The sequence below is a fragment of the Elgaria multicarinata genome, chromosome 10 (assembly GCF_023053635.1).
Source record: "Elgaria multicarinata webbii isolate HBS135686 ecotype San Diego chromosome 10, rElgMul1.1.pri, whole genome shotgun sequence".
Classification (NCBI taxonomy): Eukaryota; Metazoa; Chordata; class Lepidosauria; order Squamata; family Anguidae; genus Elgaria; species Elgaria multicarinata.
This window is the reverse complement of record NC_086180.1, coordinates 2400226-2414558: the sequence shown is the minus strand read 5'-3', so window position 1 is coordinate 2414558 and position 14333 is coordinate 2400226. Positions and strand designations below refer to the sequence as shown.

The 14333-nt window shown below is 49.7% G+C and overlaps 1 protein-coding gene across 1 annotated transcript in view; it reads right to left on the bottom strand.

Moving 5' to 3' along the window:
- Positions 1–14333, bottom strand: part of PAIP2B (poly(A) binding protein interacting protein 2B) — a 39911-nt gene that overhangs the window by 7654 nt on the left and 17924 nt on the right. Inside the window, exon 2 of the mRNA XM_063135863.1 lies at positions 1401–1564. Coding sequence (XP_062991933.1) covers positions 1401–1564 — 164 coding nt within the window. The remainder of the gene's footprint in view (positions 1–1400; positions 1565–14333) is intronic.

Below are 14333 nucleotides of genomic sequence, written 5' to 3'. Positions count from 1 at the left end.
GAGGCGGAACGCGTTCAGCCTGTCTGACAACAACTCCGCTGGCTGGTCCCAGACTTCCAGGCAGAATTCAAGGCACTGGAACTTACAGTGAAAGACCCCCATGGCCTCAGGCCCACATACCTTCGGATCTGCCTCTCCACAGGTGAGCTGCTGCTGTGGCAGCTGCAGCTCAGTGGGTCGGGCCCTGATCCAAGGGACTTGCTGCAGAATGCTAGAACACTGACTGCAGGGAGTCACCCTGAAGCCCCGCGGTGCTGTCCTCCGCCACTCCTTTTTGGAAAGGAGCTCAGCTTCCTCATTTCGCAAAGCATTTGGCTGCTGAACTCTCCTTTTGCTCTTCCTATAGCTTTTAACGTGAGTATTCTGATTTTATGGCGTTATGCGGTTTTTAAACTTTGCTACTGCAAGCTACCTTGAGCACAGAGGAAATATGTTTAAAATAATCTAAAGTAACTTATCGGATTTAGAGAGAGCCGATTTGTAGCCGTCGTAATTTATCCGAGCCAGATGGAGGCTCAGCTTGTGGGGGTGGGGTGGGGTGGGGTGGGGGTCAGGGCAGGGGAGGCTGGATGGAGCTTCCCAGTGGATTGGGGAGGCAGGCACTCTAACCACATACCCACCTGCCTTCCCCTCTCTGCCGATGCCTGCTCTTCTCCAGTGCCATGCTCCATCCCTTTAGACCTTCCTCAAGCTGGGGCGCTCCAGATGTGTTGGACTGCATCTCCCAGAATGCCCCAGCCAGCTGGCTGGGGCATTCTGGGAGTTGTAGTCCAACACATCTGGAGCGCCCCAGGTTGAGGAAGGCTGCTTTAGACTTTGTCCGTCTGGCCTTTGCCAAGGGAGGAGTTCTTTCAAAAGAAGCCAAAAGCCAAGCCCTGATGAATCCATACAGAACAGGCAACAGCTTTCCCCAATCTGGCGCCCCCCAAATCTTCTGGGTTTCAACTTCCATCAGCTCTAGCCAGCATGAGAGAACGATGAGAAATGCAGCCCAACGCATCTAGAGAGCAGCACGACTGAGAGGCACAATACATGGTGTTTAGAGAGAGCGTTTCTAGCCTTCAAAACCCTGCAACCACATGGGTTCAATAATCTTTACAAACACCCCGTAAGGTAGGCAATTATCTCTATATTGCAATGGGGCTGGGCTGGGGGGGGAAGAAAGAGAAAATGAAAGGGACAGGAGGCCAAGAGAGAGCAAGGCCAGGAAGCCCAGATTCAAACGGACCTGCGGCCAAGCCTGGATGCAAATTGTGGACTGCCCGGCTCACACTCGGTTTATTGTAATCGCCTTTGTTTTAATCCCTAGAAGCCACCCACGGGGCCTCTGCTATAGTGCAGCCTATACATTCTTTGCTCATCTGTGTAAATGAAATGGGTTGGCCCCTCTGCTGCGTCACCTGTCGGTTGAAGTCCTCCTCATTCTCCATCCACATGTACTCCGCAAAGGGGTTGTTCTCCTTCTCGTCATGCCCATTCACTACCTGATCCTCCTTGGATTTCGCAGGGGGGGTTGCAGTTGTGGTTGTGTTGGCCACGTTGGAACCATTCATCATTATGGAATCTGAAAAGGCCAGAGAGATCAAAGGGAAAGGAAGATGAGCAAGAGGGAAGATGCTGCGGAAGGCCATCAAAACTCAGGGGCTGCCGAAGGAGGCTGTTCCACCCCACCCCCAAATATAACAACCTCAACTTCCCACACATCGCATTTCAGAACTTCTCTCCGCAGTAGTTCTGGTTAAGTCCCTATTCCCTGATCTACTCTCTCGATCATGGAATAGGGACCCCATCTGCACTGGATAGGTTACACTCGTTCTGAAGAGACAGAAACGCGCAACATACAAGAGAGAGACTTGGGCCTTAGCTAGACCTAAGTTTTATCCCGGGGTGGTCCCGGGGTCGTTCCTGCCTGCTCCTCCCAGGATATCCTGTGTGTCATTTACATGAACAGGGATGATCCCGGGATAAACCTTAGGTCTAGCTAAGGCCTTGGTTACCACCCAATCTTATGCTGGTTTACTCAAAGGCAAGTCCCACTGAATTCAGTAGGGCTTACTCCCATGTAACTGTACCCAGAACCACACCATCATGCCTCACATTCTCCCCAGAAAGGAAAAAGACACGTGGCCCCACCCATGGGCCTTTCAATATGCCCAGCCTTCAGCCAAGATGACCAACTTGGAAAAGAAGCCACCTGTCCTTTGCTCTGGCAGGAGAAATCACTACTTGGGGAGCAACTGTGGCTGAAACCAACAAGAGCCCACGTCTCTGCAGTCAGCTGCAACCGCAGACCAGACCAGATCAAGGCAGGGGGCCAGGACACAACTCCCCCAGGTACGAGCAGGAGGCGGCAGTAAAGGCAAACGTGTCCGGCTGTGATCCTACGCACAGTTCCATGGGATTTTACGTCCAAGTAAATATGTAGAGGCTTGGAGCAACAAGCTTCTTGTGGCACACATGCAGGGGGCAAAACTAAGCAGGGGGCAAAGGGTGTCTGAAAATTTGATGACCATAGCTATCAGAGATTGCACTTGTGCTGGGCTCAGATTTAGGGCATGCTGGGATATTGCCTCCAATGACACCCGGAGCTCTGGAGGCCTCAGAAGCCAGTGTCATGTCAGAGAGAGCTGCCACCCTGAACTTATTTATTTCAGGGATTTATAAGCCACCCTTCAAAGAGACATTCCCAGGCTGGCATCACATAATACAAAAGCACAATACATAATTAAAAGCCCCCAAAAGCAATTACAAAATACAGAGTGGCAAAGCAGCAGGATAAAAACCAACGTTTAGGAAGAAAAATAGTCTTTGCCTGCTACCAAACCGCCAGACAGGCCTCCCCAGGGAGAGAATCCCACAATTGGGAGCCACCGTGGAGAAGGCCTGGCCTTGATTAACACTCGCTGTATCTGTGAGTGCTTCGGATGTGGATCTCAGTGGACGAGGGAGCTCAGGGGAGACAGGCAGGCCTTCAGGCACCCTGGTCCCCAGCTAATGCAGGGCTTTCCAAGGTAAGCTCCAGCACTCTGAACTGGGCCTGGAAACAAATTGGGAGCCAGCACAGCTGGTCTAAGCAAGACAAGCTGCGTTCCCAAAATCATAGCTGTTTTCTGAATGGCACCTAGCCTCGTGTGGCACAGAGTGGTAAGCGGCAATTACTGCAGCCGAAACTCTCCCCATGGCCTGAGTTCGATTCCAGCGGAAGCTGGATCTCAGGCAGCCGGCTCAGGTCGACTCAGCCTTCCATCCTCCCGAGGTCGGTAAAATGAGTACCCAGCTAGCTGGGGGAAAGGTAACCACGACTGGGGAAGGCAATGGCAAACCACCCCGCTACAAAGTCTGCCAAGAAAACGTCAGCGAAAGCAGGCGTCCCTCTAGGAGTCAGCAATGACTCAAGTGCTTGCACAAAAAGTTCCTTCCTTCCTTCCTTCCTGCATGGCAGTTTCCTAATCGTCTTCCAAATGCCGCCCCACATTCAGTAAATGCATTATCGGAGCCTAGCCTGGAGATCATCAGAACCTGGATTACAGAGGCAAGGGCCTCTCCAGCCGGTAAAGGGTCACAACAGGCCAAACTCATAATTCAGCTTCTCTTGAGCCTGGCCTCAGGCCCTGAGCTAGTCTTGCCAGTGACAAGCAGTGTTGATCCGGGATGCTGAGTAGGGAAGGAAGATAGGCAACAGAGAGGGGGTCTCGGGGCTTATGGTGCTGCTGGTGATGACAGTCTGTTCACGGGGGGCCTAAGGGTAGGGAGGGTTGGCTCCAGGCCCCCAGTACAATTCCGGCTTTTAAATTACAGGTAGACGAGATCTGGGTCAGGCATCAGAGATAAAAGGCCCTCGTGTCTGGCCTCACTGAGGTAGCCAACCCATGTCTGGACTGCGCCACTAAAGGTACAGTACAACTGAGCGCTCCTCATGACACCACCTAAATGCAACCCCTGCACATAAAAAAATAGCATGTCAAGGAGAAGGGTTCAAACATAGCCATCTCCACAGCCTGCTAGCTTTCTATGTGCAGGGGCCTGTTTTGAACAGAGAAGCATTCCGTCATATCTGAAGTGGCACAACCTGGATGCAGGCTGACTATCTCAAGGAGGGCTAGGCAACTTGCCCCAGGGCACTCAAAGGCCCCTCCCCAAATTCAGTTTCTTATATGCCTGTAGGACTACTAGGCCGTTTCTACACCTGCCTTCCCCCCTCCCCCAAGGATCGTCCTGGGATCATCCCTGTGCATGCAAATGACACACAGGGGATCCCAGGAGCAGACAGGGACGACCCCTCCATTTTCCTGGGATAATCCTTAGGTGTAGAAAGGGCCCTAGTGGCAGACCTCATGGGGTTGTTGTGACAATTAATGAAACTACTCCAAGGCGTACTGCATGCTACAAGGAAATGCTAAATCCACCAGCACATACTGGAACTGCGGAATCAACACCCTATCAAGCCATGCATGTTCCAACCTCTCAGGCAACCAGAGCGACCGTGTTGCAACAGCAAAGAATACTGCCCTACGCCAAGTCAAAAGCCTGAATGCTGGCCATGTGGAATATTATGCAAAGCAGCACAAAAGCTGTATTCCCGCCCCCCCCGCCTCCCAAAAATCTAGTTTCCGTGCAGGAAAAAAAACCCACAGATACCATGCTCCAAATTAAATGATATCTGTTATTAATATTTATCCATATTAAGCCGCCACAAGGAAGACACGAGGGAGTACTTGGGTAAAGCAGGAACTACGGCGTTTTCAAGCAAGAGCCATCCGAGGCACAGGAAATTGCAGCAGAATGAGAACAAGGTTAACGCAGAACGGCCAGATTGGCTCACACGTGTCTCAACTGAAAACACTTCCCCCCACCCCACCCTAAGGTCACTATTTGAGGAGTATATTTTGGGTATTCTCTGGCAAGGAGGAAGCTGCAACTGGATTCGGATCCGGGAGAACAGGGTTCAAGTCCCCTCCTCTGCTGTAGATGCTTGGAAAAGGCCCGTTTGCAGCCCCGGGTTGCCCATCTGTAAAATGCAAATACAGTGGGCCTCACACAAAGGGGCGCTCTAAAAGTGCGCAATACGAATAAAACCATAAGAGCATTTCACAAGTAACAAAGACAAGCCCACATCTGGATAGGCTGTGTTTCCCCCAGGCCCAGCTTCTTCTTCCTTTCTCTGGGGGCGGGTGGGGGCAATACATCCCTGTACCTACTCTGCCTACCACTACCACCAGTTCAAGAAGGGTGGATATTGCTGGAGCTTCTGGCTCAGCCCCCGTCCCTATCTGAATTAGGAGGTGTTTTTACCATTTTAAAATCTTGACTTTTTATATGTTCTGGTTTTAATTGTAAACTGCCCAGGGAGCCTCGACTATTGGGCAGTATAAAAATGTAATAAACAAACAAACAAATAAATCTAAAGACCCAACATCAAAGCTACTATTCTCCAGCAAAATGACACGGATCATGTTCTCCCTGGAGCCCACAGCCATCTGCGTGGGACACACGTAAGTGTCCTAATAACAGGCTGCAAGCTAGGCTATGAATTCAACATGCTTTTCTCCAAGAACAGACATTTTGACTTTTAAGTTGTTTGACTGTCTGGGCAGAGTAAGCTCAGATTCCACTTTTTAATACTCTTCCGCAGGACCCGTTTGCATCCATTGCTCTGTATTCAGAAGATCCACCACTGTTTCCTGGGGGTGGGGGGTTGCTGATAGACTCCAACACTGTCAGGGTTAGAGAGCTGACCTTTGTCCCAAACCTTCCAATAGTTCGGTAGCAGCACCCACTGGCCTAAGCTCTAGCCAGCAACAGTGTTCCCACAGAACCCCAGAATTTGGGTTTTGTCTATACAGACTAGAGTACATGGGCAAGAGGAGGATGTGGCAGGCTGAGTAGGGTGGGGGAGCTTTTTAAGATGCTGTGGCGCCTTGTTTGCTTGCCATGAGAAGACACACGCAAACGCACACAGCCCATTTCTCCTGCTTGGCTGAATATAGGAGCAGTTCATCCAGCAAAACCGCAAGATTCATGAAGGCTAGAGGACTGCAGTTGCTGGCAAGGAACAGGCAAATCTTCTGCCAGAGTAAACTCCCCAAGGCGTAGGGGGAGACCACCGCAGTCCCAACACCTCAATGGAGGTAGGTAAGAGGGCCCCTGCTGAGGCAACGACGCAAAGGATGCCATCTTGTCTCTAGCTGCTTTCAAAGATAACAAACAACTTCTGAATTATTATTATTATTATTATTATTATTATTATTATTATTTATTTATTTATATAGCACCATCAATGTACATGGTGCTGTACAGAGTAAAACAGTAAATAGCGAGACCCTGCCGCATAGGCTTACATTCTAATAAAACCATAATAAAACAATAAGGAGGGGAAGAGAATGCAAACAGGCACTGGGTAGGGTAAAACTAACAGTATAAAGTCAGAACAAAATCAAGTTTTAAAAGCTTTAGGAAAAAGAAAAGTTTTTAGTTGAGCTTTAAAAGCTGCGGTTGAACTTGTAGTTCTCAAATGTTCTGGAAGAGCGTTCCAGGCATAAGGGGCAGCAGAAGAAAATGGACGGAGCCGAGCAAGGGAAGTAGAGACCTTTGGGCAGGCGAGAAACATGGCATCAGAGGAGCGAAGAGCACGAGCGGGGCAATAGTGTGAGATGAGAGAGGAGAGATAGGAAGGAGCTAGACCGTGAAAAGCTTTGTAGGTTAACAGGAGAAGTTTATATTGGATTCTGAAGTGAATTGGAAGCCAATGAAGAAGCGGAGTTACATGGTCAGAGCGGCGAGCCCAGAAGATGATCTTTGCGGCAGAGTGGTGAACAGAAACCAACGGACTGATGTGAGAAGAAGGAAGGCCAGAGAGAAGAAGGTTGCAGTACTCCAACCGAGAAATAACCAATGCATGAACAAGAGTCTTGGCAGAAGAGACAGACAAAGTTGATCGAATCCTGGCAATATTATACAGGAAAAATCGACAGGATTTAGCTACTGCCTCAATATGAGGAATAAAGGAGAGCGAGGAGTAAAATATAACGCCAAGACTACGCGCTTCCTTGACCGGAGTAAGCGTAACATCATTGAAAGTAAGAGAGAATGAGAGGTGAGGGGAAGGTTTAGGAGGAAAAACAAGCAATTCAGTCTTTGCCATATTGAGTTTCAAACGACGATGAAGCAACCAAGCTGGTTGCCAGAAGGTGGCCAGAGCTGCGTGTGATTGGAGGTAAATTGATTGGAGTGAAAACTGGAAGAGGAAGAGGAGGAGGAGGAGGAGGAGGATTTAGGAAATAGAAACCAAATGCACAGTTACAAGATGGGGGGTACTTGGCTCAGCAATACTACAAACGAGAAGGATCTTGGAATTGTTGTCGATCGCAAACTGAATATGAGCCAACAGTGTGACATGGCTGCAAGAAAGGCAAATGCTATTTTGGGCTGCATTAATAGAAGTATAGCTTCCAAATCACTTGAGGTCCTGGTTCCTCTCTATTCAGCCCTGGTTAGGCCTCATCTAGAGTATTGCGTCCAGTTCTGGGCTCCACAATTCAAGAAGGACGAAGACAAGCTAGAGCGTGTTCAGAGGAGGGCAACCAGGATGATCAGGGGTCTAGAAACAAAGCCCTATGAAGAGAGACTGAAAGAACTGGGCATGTTTAGCCTGAAGAAGAGAAGGCTGAGGGGAGACATGAGAGCACTCTTCAAATACTTGAAAGGTTGTCACACAGAGGAGGGCCAGGATCTCTTCTAGATCCTCCCAGAGTGCAGGACACGGAATAACAGGCTCAAGTTAAAGGAAGCCAGATTCCAGCTGGACATCAGGAAAAACGTCCTGACTGTTAGAGCAGTACGACAATGGAATCAGTTGCCTGGGGAGGTTGTGGGCTCTCCCACACTAGAGGCCTTCAAGAGGCAGCTGGACAACCATCTGTCAGGGATACTTTAGGGTGGATTCCTGCACTGAGCAGGGGGTTGAACTCGATGGCCTTGTAGGCCCCTTCCAACTCTGCTATTCTATGATTCTATGATCCCTGTTCTGAACACTCTCCTGGCCCACCACACACACCATCTTCGGGCTGCTTCACAGCCAAGTTTCCTACTCAGAGATCACTTCCATGGAGTAACAATTAAATACTTTGCCACATGCACAAAGGATATGGAGCTACTGGAACGCCAGCAACTGCTTTTGTGCACTATGCATTAGGGAAACAGGGAGTTCTTCTCACAGAGCACCTCTTGGCATGCTTCAGAAGAGAAGTAAGACCAGACACATTTCTTGAACGTCTGGGACCCACAGCCTCCATCCTGCGGTTGTGCATTATGTGCTAAGATTGGTCTGACAGGCAGTGCCCAAGGGCTCGGTTTACGCAGGTAAGGGGAATGGCCAGAAGGCACGCACCCAAGGAGAGCACACCCAAGGACATATTCCCCCTTTCCTGTGCAAAATGCAGAGTTCCATGGTGGCTGCAACACAGGAGTTCCTCACCAACTAGCCCACACGGCAAGAGTTTAATTGAAGGCAGAAAGCATAAAAGCCGTGCTTTAAGGGAAGAGGCTATCGTGCACAAGTCCCAGATTCAAGCACTAACATTTCTGGTTTTCAGGCATACAGCAAAACATCACTGGGGGACTTCTGCAACCCTGCTGGGTGTGGCAAAGGGAATCTGTTTTGAAACCATCAAGTTCCACTCTGGAATACGGAAAGAAAAATATCCAAAGTGGACACAACAACTAGCCACGTTTTTTGGATTTTGCTTTTCCTTCCCCCATCCCCTGCTTTTTGTACCACCTGGCCTAATGAGATCTGGAGAATTTGGGAGCTTGCATATTTTTTTGTGGAATTCTGATTGGTCCTAATGAAAGTATTTTGTTTCAGAGCAGGCTTAAGCCCGGGTCCCGGTTCCTTTAGGAACTGGTGACGACCTTCACATTTGCCAGTTCTGGCTAAGTGTGGAGTAGCAGTTAGGTTGCTGGACTGGGTTCAAGTCCCCACTTAGACATGAAGCTCACAGGGTGGAGAGGAGGAGGATCATGCAAGCCACCTCAGGTTCCTTGCAAGAGGGGAAAAGCGAGGGAATAAATATAATAACTGAAAGAATAAAATAATACAAAGCCAACCACAATGCTCCTCCCTCCCTCCTCCAAGGAAACCGCATGGGCCCAGATGCTCTTTCCTTGCATCTCCATCCACCCTGGGATTTGCAGCCATTTCCTGCATGGCCAAAAGGTTTTCCCAGCCATTTGCCAGGTGCTGAGCAACAAAAGCCGGGAGCCAGCAGCAGCTCCCGGCATATGGGCCATAAATCAGTCCAGCCTGTGCTGAGGCCCCAGAGAGGAGAGCCCCTGCAGAGCGAGAATTGGCAGGAGAAAGAGAACCACAACACCCAGAAAGGCTGTAGAAACATACCACGTGCTGATGAGATCAATGGCGAGAAAGATCCTGAGAGGGAGTTGGTTGGTCTTCAGCCAAGGGGAAAGTGAGGACACCACTGAGCCCCCCCCCTCCTCAAAAAGTGAAGCAGTGGAGACACTGAAATTTGGCAAGCCTCACTTGGGAAAAGGAGATCCGTAGAAGGCAGATTCTAAAGAGGATTTTCCCAACCAAAACACGAGAACTGAGGGCAAGGGCGGGAACCCCGGGAACATGTGCATTAGGAGGGTAGTGGGAGGGTTCCCACCTAAAACAATCCTCAGCTGTGGAAGTTCCCCGAAATCAGACTCGGTGCAGAGCCCATAATGTGTGATGCACAGAGACCGTGATGAAGAACCAGAGAAACTGTGGGCCTTGCTGGAAACATCACATTTGGGGGCAAGCAGGGTGCTTCCACCCACTAGACCACAGAAATGAGAAATTGTACAGCACACTCAGCAGTCAGTAGCCAGCAGGAGAAATCGGGATAGGGAAGGCAATGGGGGTCCAGACAGAGCTGCTCATTCAGGGTTAAGAGGCTGTGTCAGACGCAACTTCTGTGCAGCTGAGGGCAGGCTGGAGTGAAGACAGTCCAAGGCTAGCAAGGCCAGCTGCTCCGACTAGCAAGAGAACCAGGTGACCTATTCCCACCAATTCCTGCTGCAACCTCTTGGAGGACATCAAGTGCCAGTAACTGGCTGCTGATACTAGATTGGCCATTTCCTGAATGGGAATCCATCACAGCCGTATACATCTGGAAGGCTTCCCAGAGCGGTCACAGTAGTTACCTCCTATTGCTCTGGATTTGGATCTCGGATCCTGGAGCACTGAGGTCCTGGGCTGCATCAGCTACATCCTGGGATGATGCCTATTCCATCTGAAGTTTCCTTTCTGATCCAAGCGACACTTCCCTGGAGCACACAACTTGGCTCTCTCACTCTCTGCCTACCCTTTGTGCCACACAGTGGGTCTGAACTACTCTGGAGAAGGTGGGGAGGGTGGTGGAGGTGGGGCTGTTCTGTCTTGAAGCAGGCCTCTGGAAGTTGTTCTAGTTTTTACAGTCAGCAGAGCAGGATAGCCAGCCAGCAGTTGGCCAGAGAAGGACAAAGACTGAACCCACCCACATGTGCTTTTGGAAAGAAAAAACACTCTCAAAGGGCTTGCAGCTTACGCAGCAAGGCCTTCATTTTCCACAGTTGAACCCGGAAGATCTCAGCCTGAATCCCTGCTCTGCCTTTTGCTTTATATGCTTGTTACCATGGGGAAAGTGAAACATTTATTTGCTAACAAGACAAACTGGAATCAAAGCCCATAATAAAATGCCTCTCCATGTACACTGAGGTGAAGAGGAGAGATCCCCTTAGTCAGGGATGCCTGGTTTCCGCAGGACTGCAGAATCTGCTGCCAGACACCAAATCTAGCACGTCTGCTTTAAAGTTTTCGATTTTTAAGGAAACATTTTAATTTTTAAAGTTAAAGAGTGAACTCTGAAAGTGCATGGATACCACCTCCTCCTAGAGCTGCCTCGTAAACAGGCCTGCAAATGATTTTACTACCCTGTGTTTTCGCACTGGTGATGCAGAATGGGAAGCCCCCTTCTCTGTGGTCAGCATGGAAAGCTACTACCTTCTTAAGCGGGCTGCTTTAAAAAGTGTGTGTGGGGGGGATGCCTTCGGCCAAGCAGAGTGACAGAAAGGCAGAGTGATCCAGCCCTCCTTTGCCAATCTGTTGCGTTCCATGCTGGTTACATAAGAGGGGGGCTTCTTTCCCCGTGACTAGCATGGTGGAGGAGGGGGCAGAGCGATCTGGCTGTCCTCCATCAGCCCCTCACTTGCCTGCTTAGAATTGGGTGCCTATGGCTGCCAGGCAAATGGTTAAATACAAGATTTTCAACAAAGAGAAGGCTAAGTAGGATTGCTCATGTCCAGAAAGTGGGGATTCTGCACCCCCTTGATATCTTCTTCTAGCAAAGAATCATAGAATCATAGAACAGCAGAGCTGGAAGGGGCCTACAAGGTCATCGAGTCCTACCCCCTGCTCAATGCAGGAATCCACCCTAAAGCATCCCTGACAGATGCTTCTTGAAGGCCTCTAGTGTGGGAGAGCCCACAACCTCCCTAGATAACGGATTCCATTGTCGTACTGCTCTAACAGTCAGGAAGTGTTTCCTGATGTCCAGCTGGAATCTGGCTTCCTTTATCTTGAGCCCATTATTCCGTGTCCTGCACTCTGGGAGGATCGAGACGAGATCCTGGCCCTCCTCTGTGTGACAACCTTTTAAGTCTTTGAAGAGTGCTCTCATGTCTCCCCTCAATCTTCTCTTCTCCAGGCTAAACATGCCCAGTTCTTTCAGTCCCTCCTCATAGGGCTTTGTTTCCAGACCCCTGATCATCCTGGTTGCCCTCCTCTGAACACGCTGCAGAGTGTTCAGAGTGTTCACCTCTACACCAGAGGTGTAGAACCTCAGGCCCATAGGTTAAATCCAGTGAACCTAGGGTCCCTCCCAGGTGCCCCAGATCGACCCATCTCCTTTCACCTGGCTGCTGATCAGTTGGTCATTTCCCAGCTTTTGCCATTTTTCTCCACTCATTCTAAAAGGCTGAAATGCCTCTTCTAAGGCTTAGTTACTGGCACTAAGAGCTGCGAGTCAAAATATGCTGGTATTTTTGGCCCCACCCCTTTTGCCCTTGGTCCCTCCCACCACTGGGACATGGCCTCCGAGAGCGTCTCCGAAACAGAATCTGGCCCTCAAGCTGAAAGAGGATTGAACACTCCGAGCAGAGGCCTAACAGCTGAAGTACGGAGGAGCTGCATCCTCTTTCGAAGCCGCAATGTTCAGATTTCCTGGGTGCAAGGTCTGAGAACCTATCCTGACTTGCTCTTGAGTCTGGTTCAAGGGGCCATTGACAGGTGCAGGTATCAAATAGCACACAGGATGCGTCCCCAATCCAAGAGCACAGAGTACACACTTGTCCAGAAGGAGAGAGAGAGAGAGAACTCCTCCTTGTTGATTGAAATGCAGCACAGGCTACGTACGCATCAAAGAGAGCACCAAGGCATGTGCTTTATGGCACAACAGGTTTAGAGGTTTGGAAGGCATGAAGCTGCGGTACAGCAAGGAGGCACTGACTCAGAGGTGGGGCATTGCACAGCTGGCAGGCCATGAGGTAAGGGCAGAAATTGTAGCACTTTCCCCTCCAAGGCATGCGCTGACGGCATGTTCAAAGTTAACTTTAAAAGGACGCTGAGCTTCTGCATAGGAATCTCAGTAGGCCCCATGACGCGAAAAAGCAGTTGCCTCCTCTTCCTGCTTGGCTTCTGGACGCCTCCCCTACGCCTTGCAAGTCAGTCCAAACGTACTAGCTCAACACTACTAGCCCATACAGAACTACGCTAGTCATCTCTGGTTGCGTAGACAGCCTAAGAGGAAAAAGGAGCCAACTTTGTTCCAGTTTACCAACACTTCTGTGCCAGGTCACCTCAGGAGAATGCTGAACTTACTACAGACAACCACGTTTTTACAAGCTTTCCCTAGCTGTACCTCCCTGACTGCAAATATAGACATTTCCAACACCAGTAAGGTGAACAGGCAGGAACCAGTGTATGCCTTGTGACATTGCCCACACACCAGAATTCTGGCATCACTGGGATGGGTTACGACAGGCAGCAGCAAACCGGGGCGACTGGAACGGGGTTGGGATACCGCTGTGGCCTCTGTGGAGGAATAAGAGCTGCCCTTTGGAAGGGCCAAGTTGAGGTGCCTTTTGTAAATGATCAGCCAGTCAACAAACTAAGTGATTCTCAAAGCTATTTATAGCAGCTGAAGCTGGAACCCAATCGCAGGTGGCCTCTTCTCTCACCTCACCCTTGACATTCCCAGATCAAAAAGTTCTTGGCCAAAGTGGCAGCTTTGGGGAATAATACCGAGCTGGTAGAGAACAGAGGGAGAGACACCCTCCTCCCCTCTGCCCAAAACTTTGCTCAGTCTCACATATAAGTCCACCCAAGTTACTAGTCCACAAAGACACTGATTAGCTGGTCTGCCTGTTTGTGACTGCATTAGTCATTTGCAGTTCCTGAAAGAAAGGAATCAACGTTTGTGAAGCTTCGCCAGAAGACCTAGATGAGATTCTTACCTCAAGTGAGTGGATATCTACAAACAGGGTTCATCAAACCTTTTATGGCAATTAGAGGGAGGCTTGGGAACCAGGCTGTGACTAGATCCAGGCAGGAGTCACATTGTGCACAACCTATGGTCGTACCCCTGAAGCGTAGAAATTGCACCAACGTGAGCACCATAAGACTCTCACATATATATAAAAAGCTAAGCCCTAAGAGTGAAGGTGGGCCTGAGAATGTGTGCAGGCAATGTCTAGGGAAGCCAAAGGAGAGGATGGACTGTATTTCCAGGGGTTTGGAGGGAGCTTCCATGGTCAGCCTTTTCCCTGTAGAGTTCTTTGCCCCAGCTCTCTCTCAAACCAGTGCACACCCTTAACCTGCAGTAGCAAATTATGCAAGAGCTGCAATTATGCTTCCCCCACCCCCACCCCCACCCCACTTGCTGTATGATTTTGGGCACACTCCCCTGGCTTAAGAGAGAGCATCCACCTGCAGTAAGTAGTGTTACCTGTTAGGATGGCATTAGTCAGAAACGGCTATCCCAAAACACCAGGAATGCTCTATTTCTGGGTAAGTACATAAGCTGTGCAATTCAATACATGCAATCTTTATTGCACATAAACCTGCTCCGTATGTACATTTTGCACCACAAGCCATGCTTGAAGTTGTATAGTATTTTGAATACTCCAACAAGGAGCATTACTATGGTAAGACATTGAAAACAGGGTTAGCTTCCCACACCCTGGACATGCTAACCACAGATTGTGGGCAGCTGACAAACCTCCCTTCTGCTTTTGTGGTGAGCTTAATCAACCCT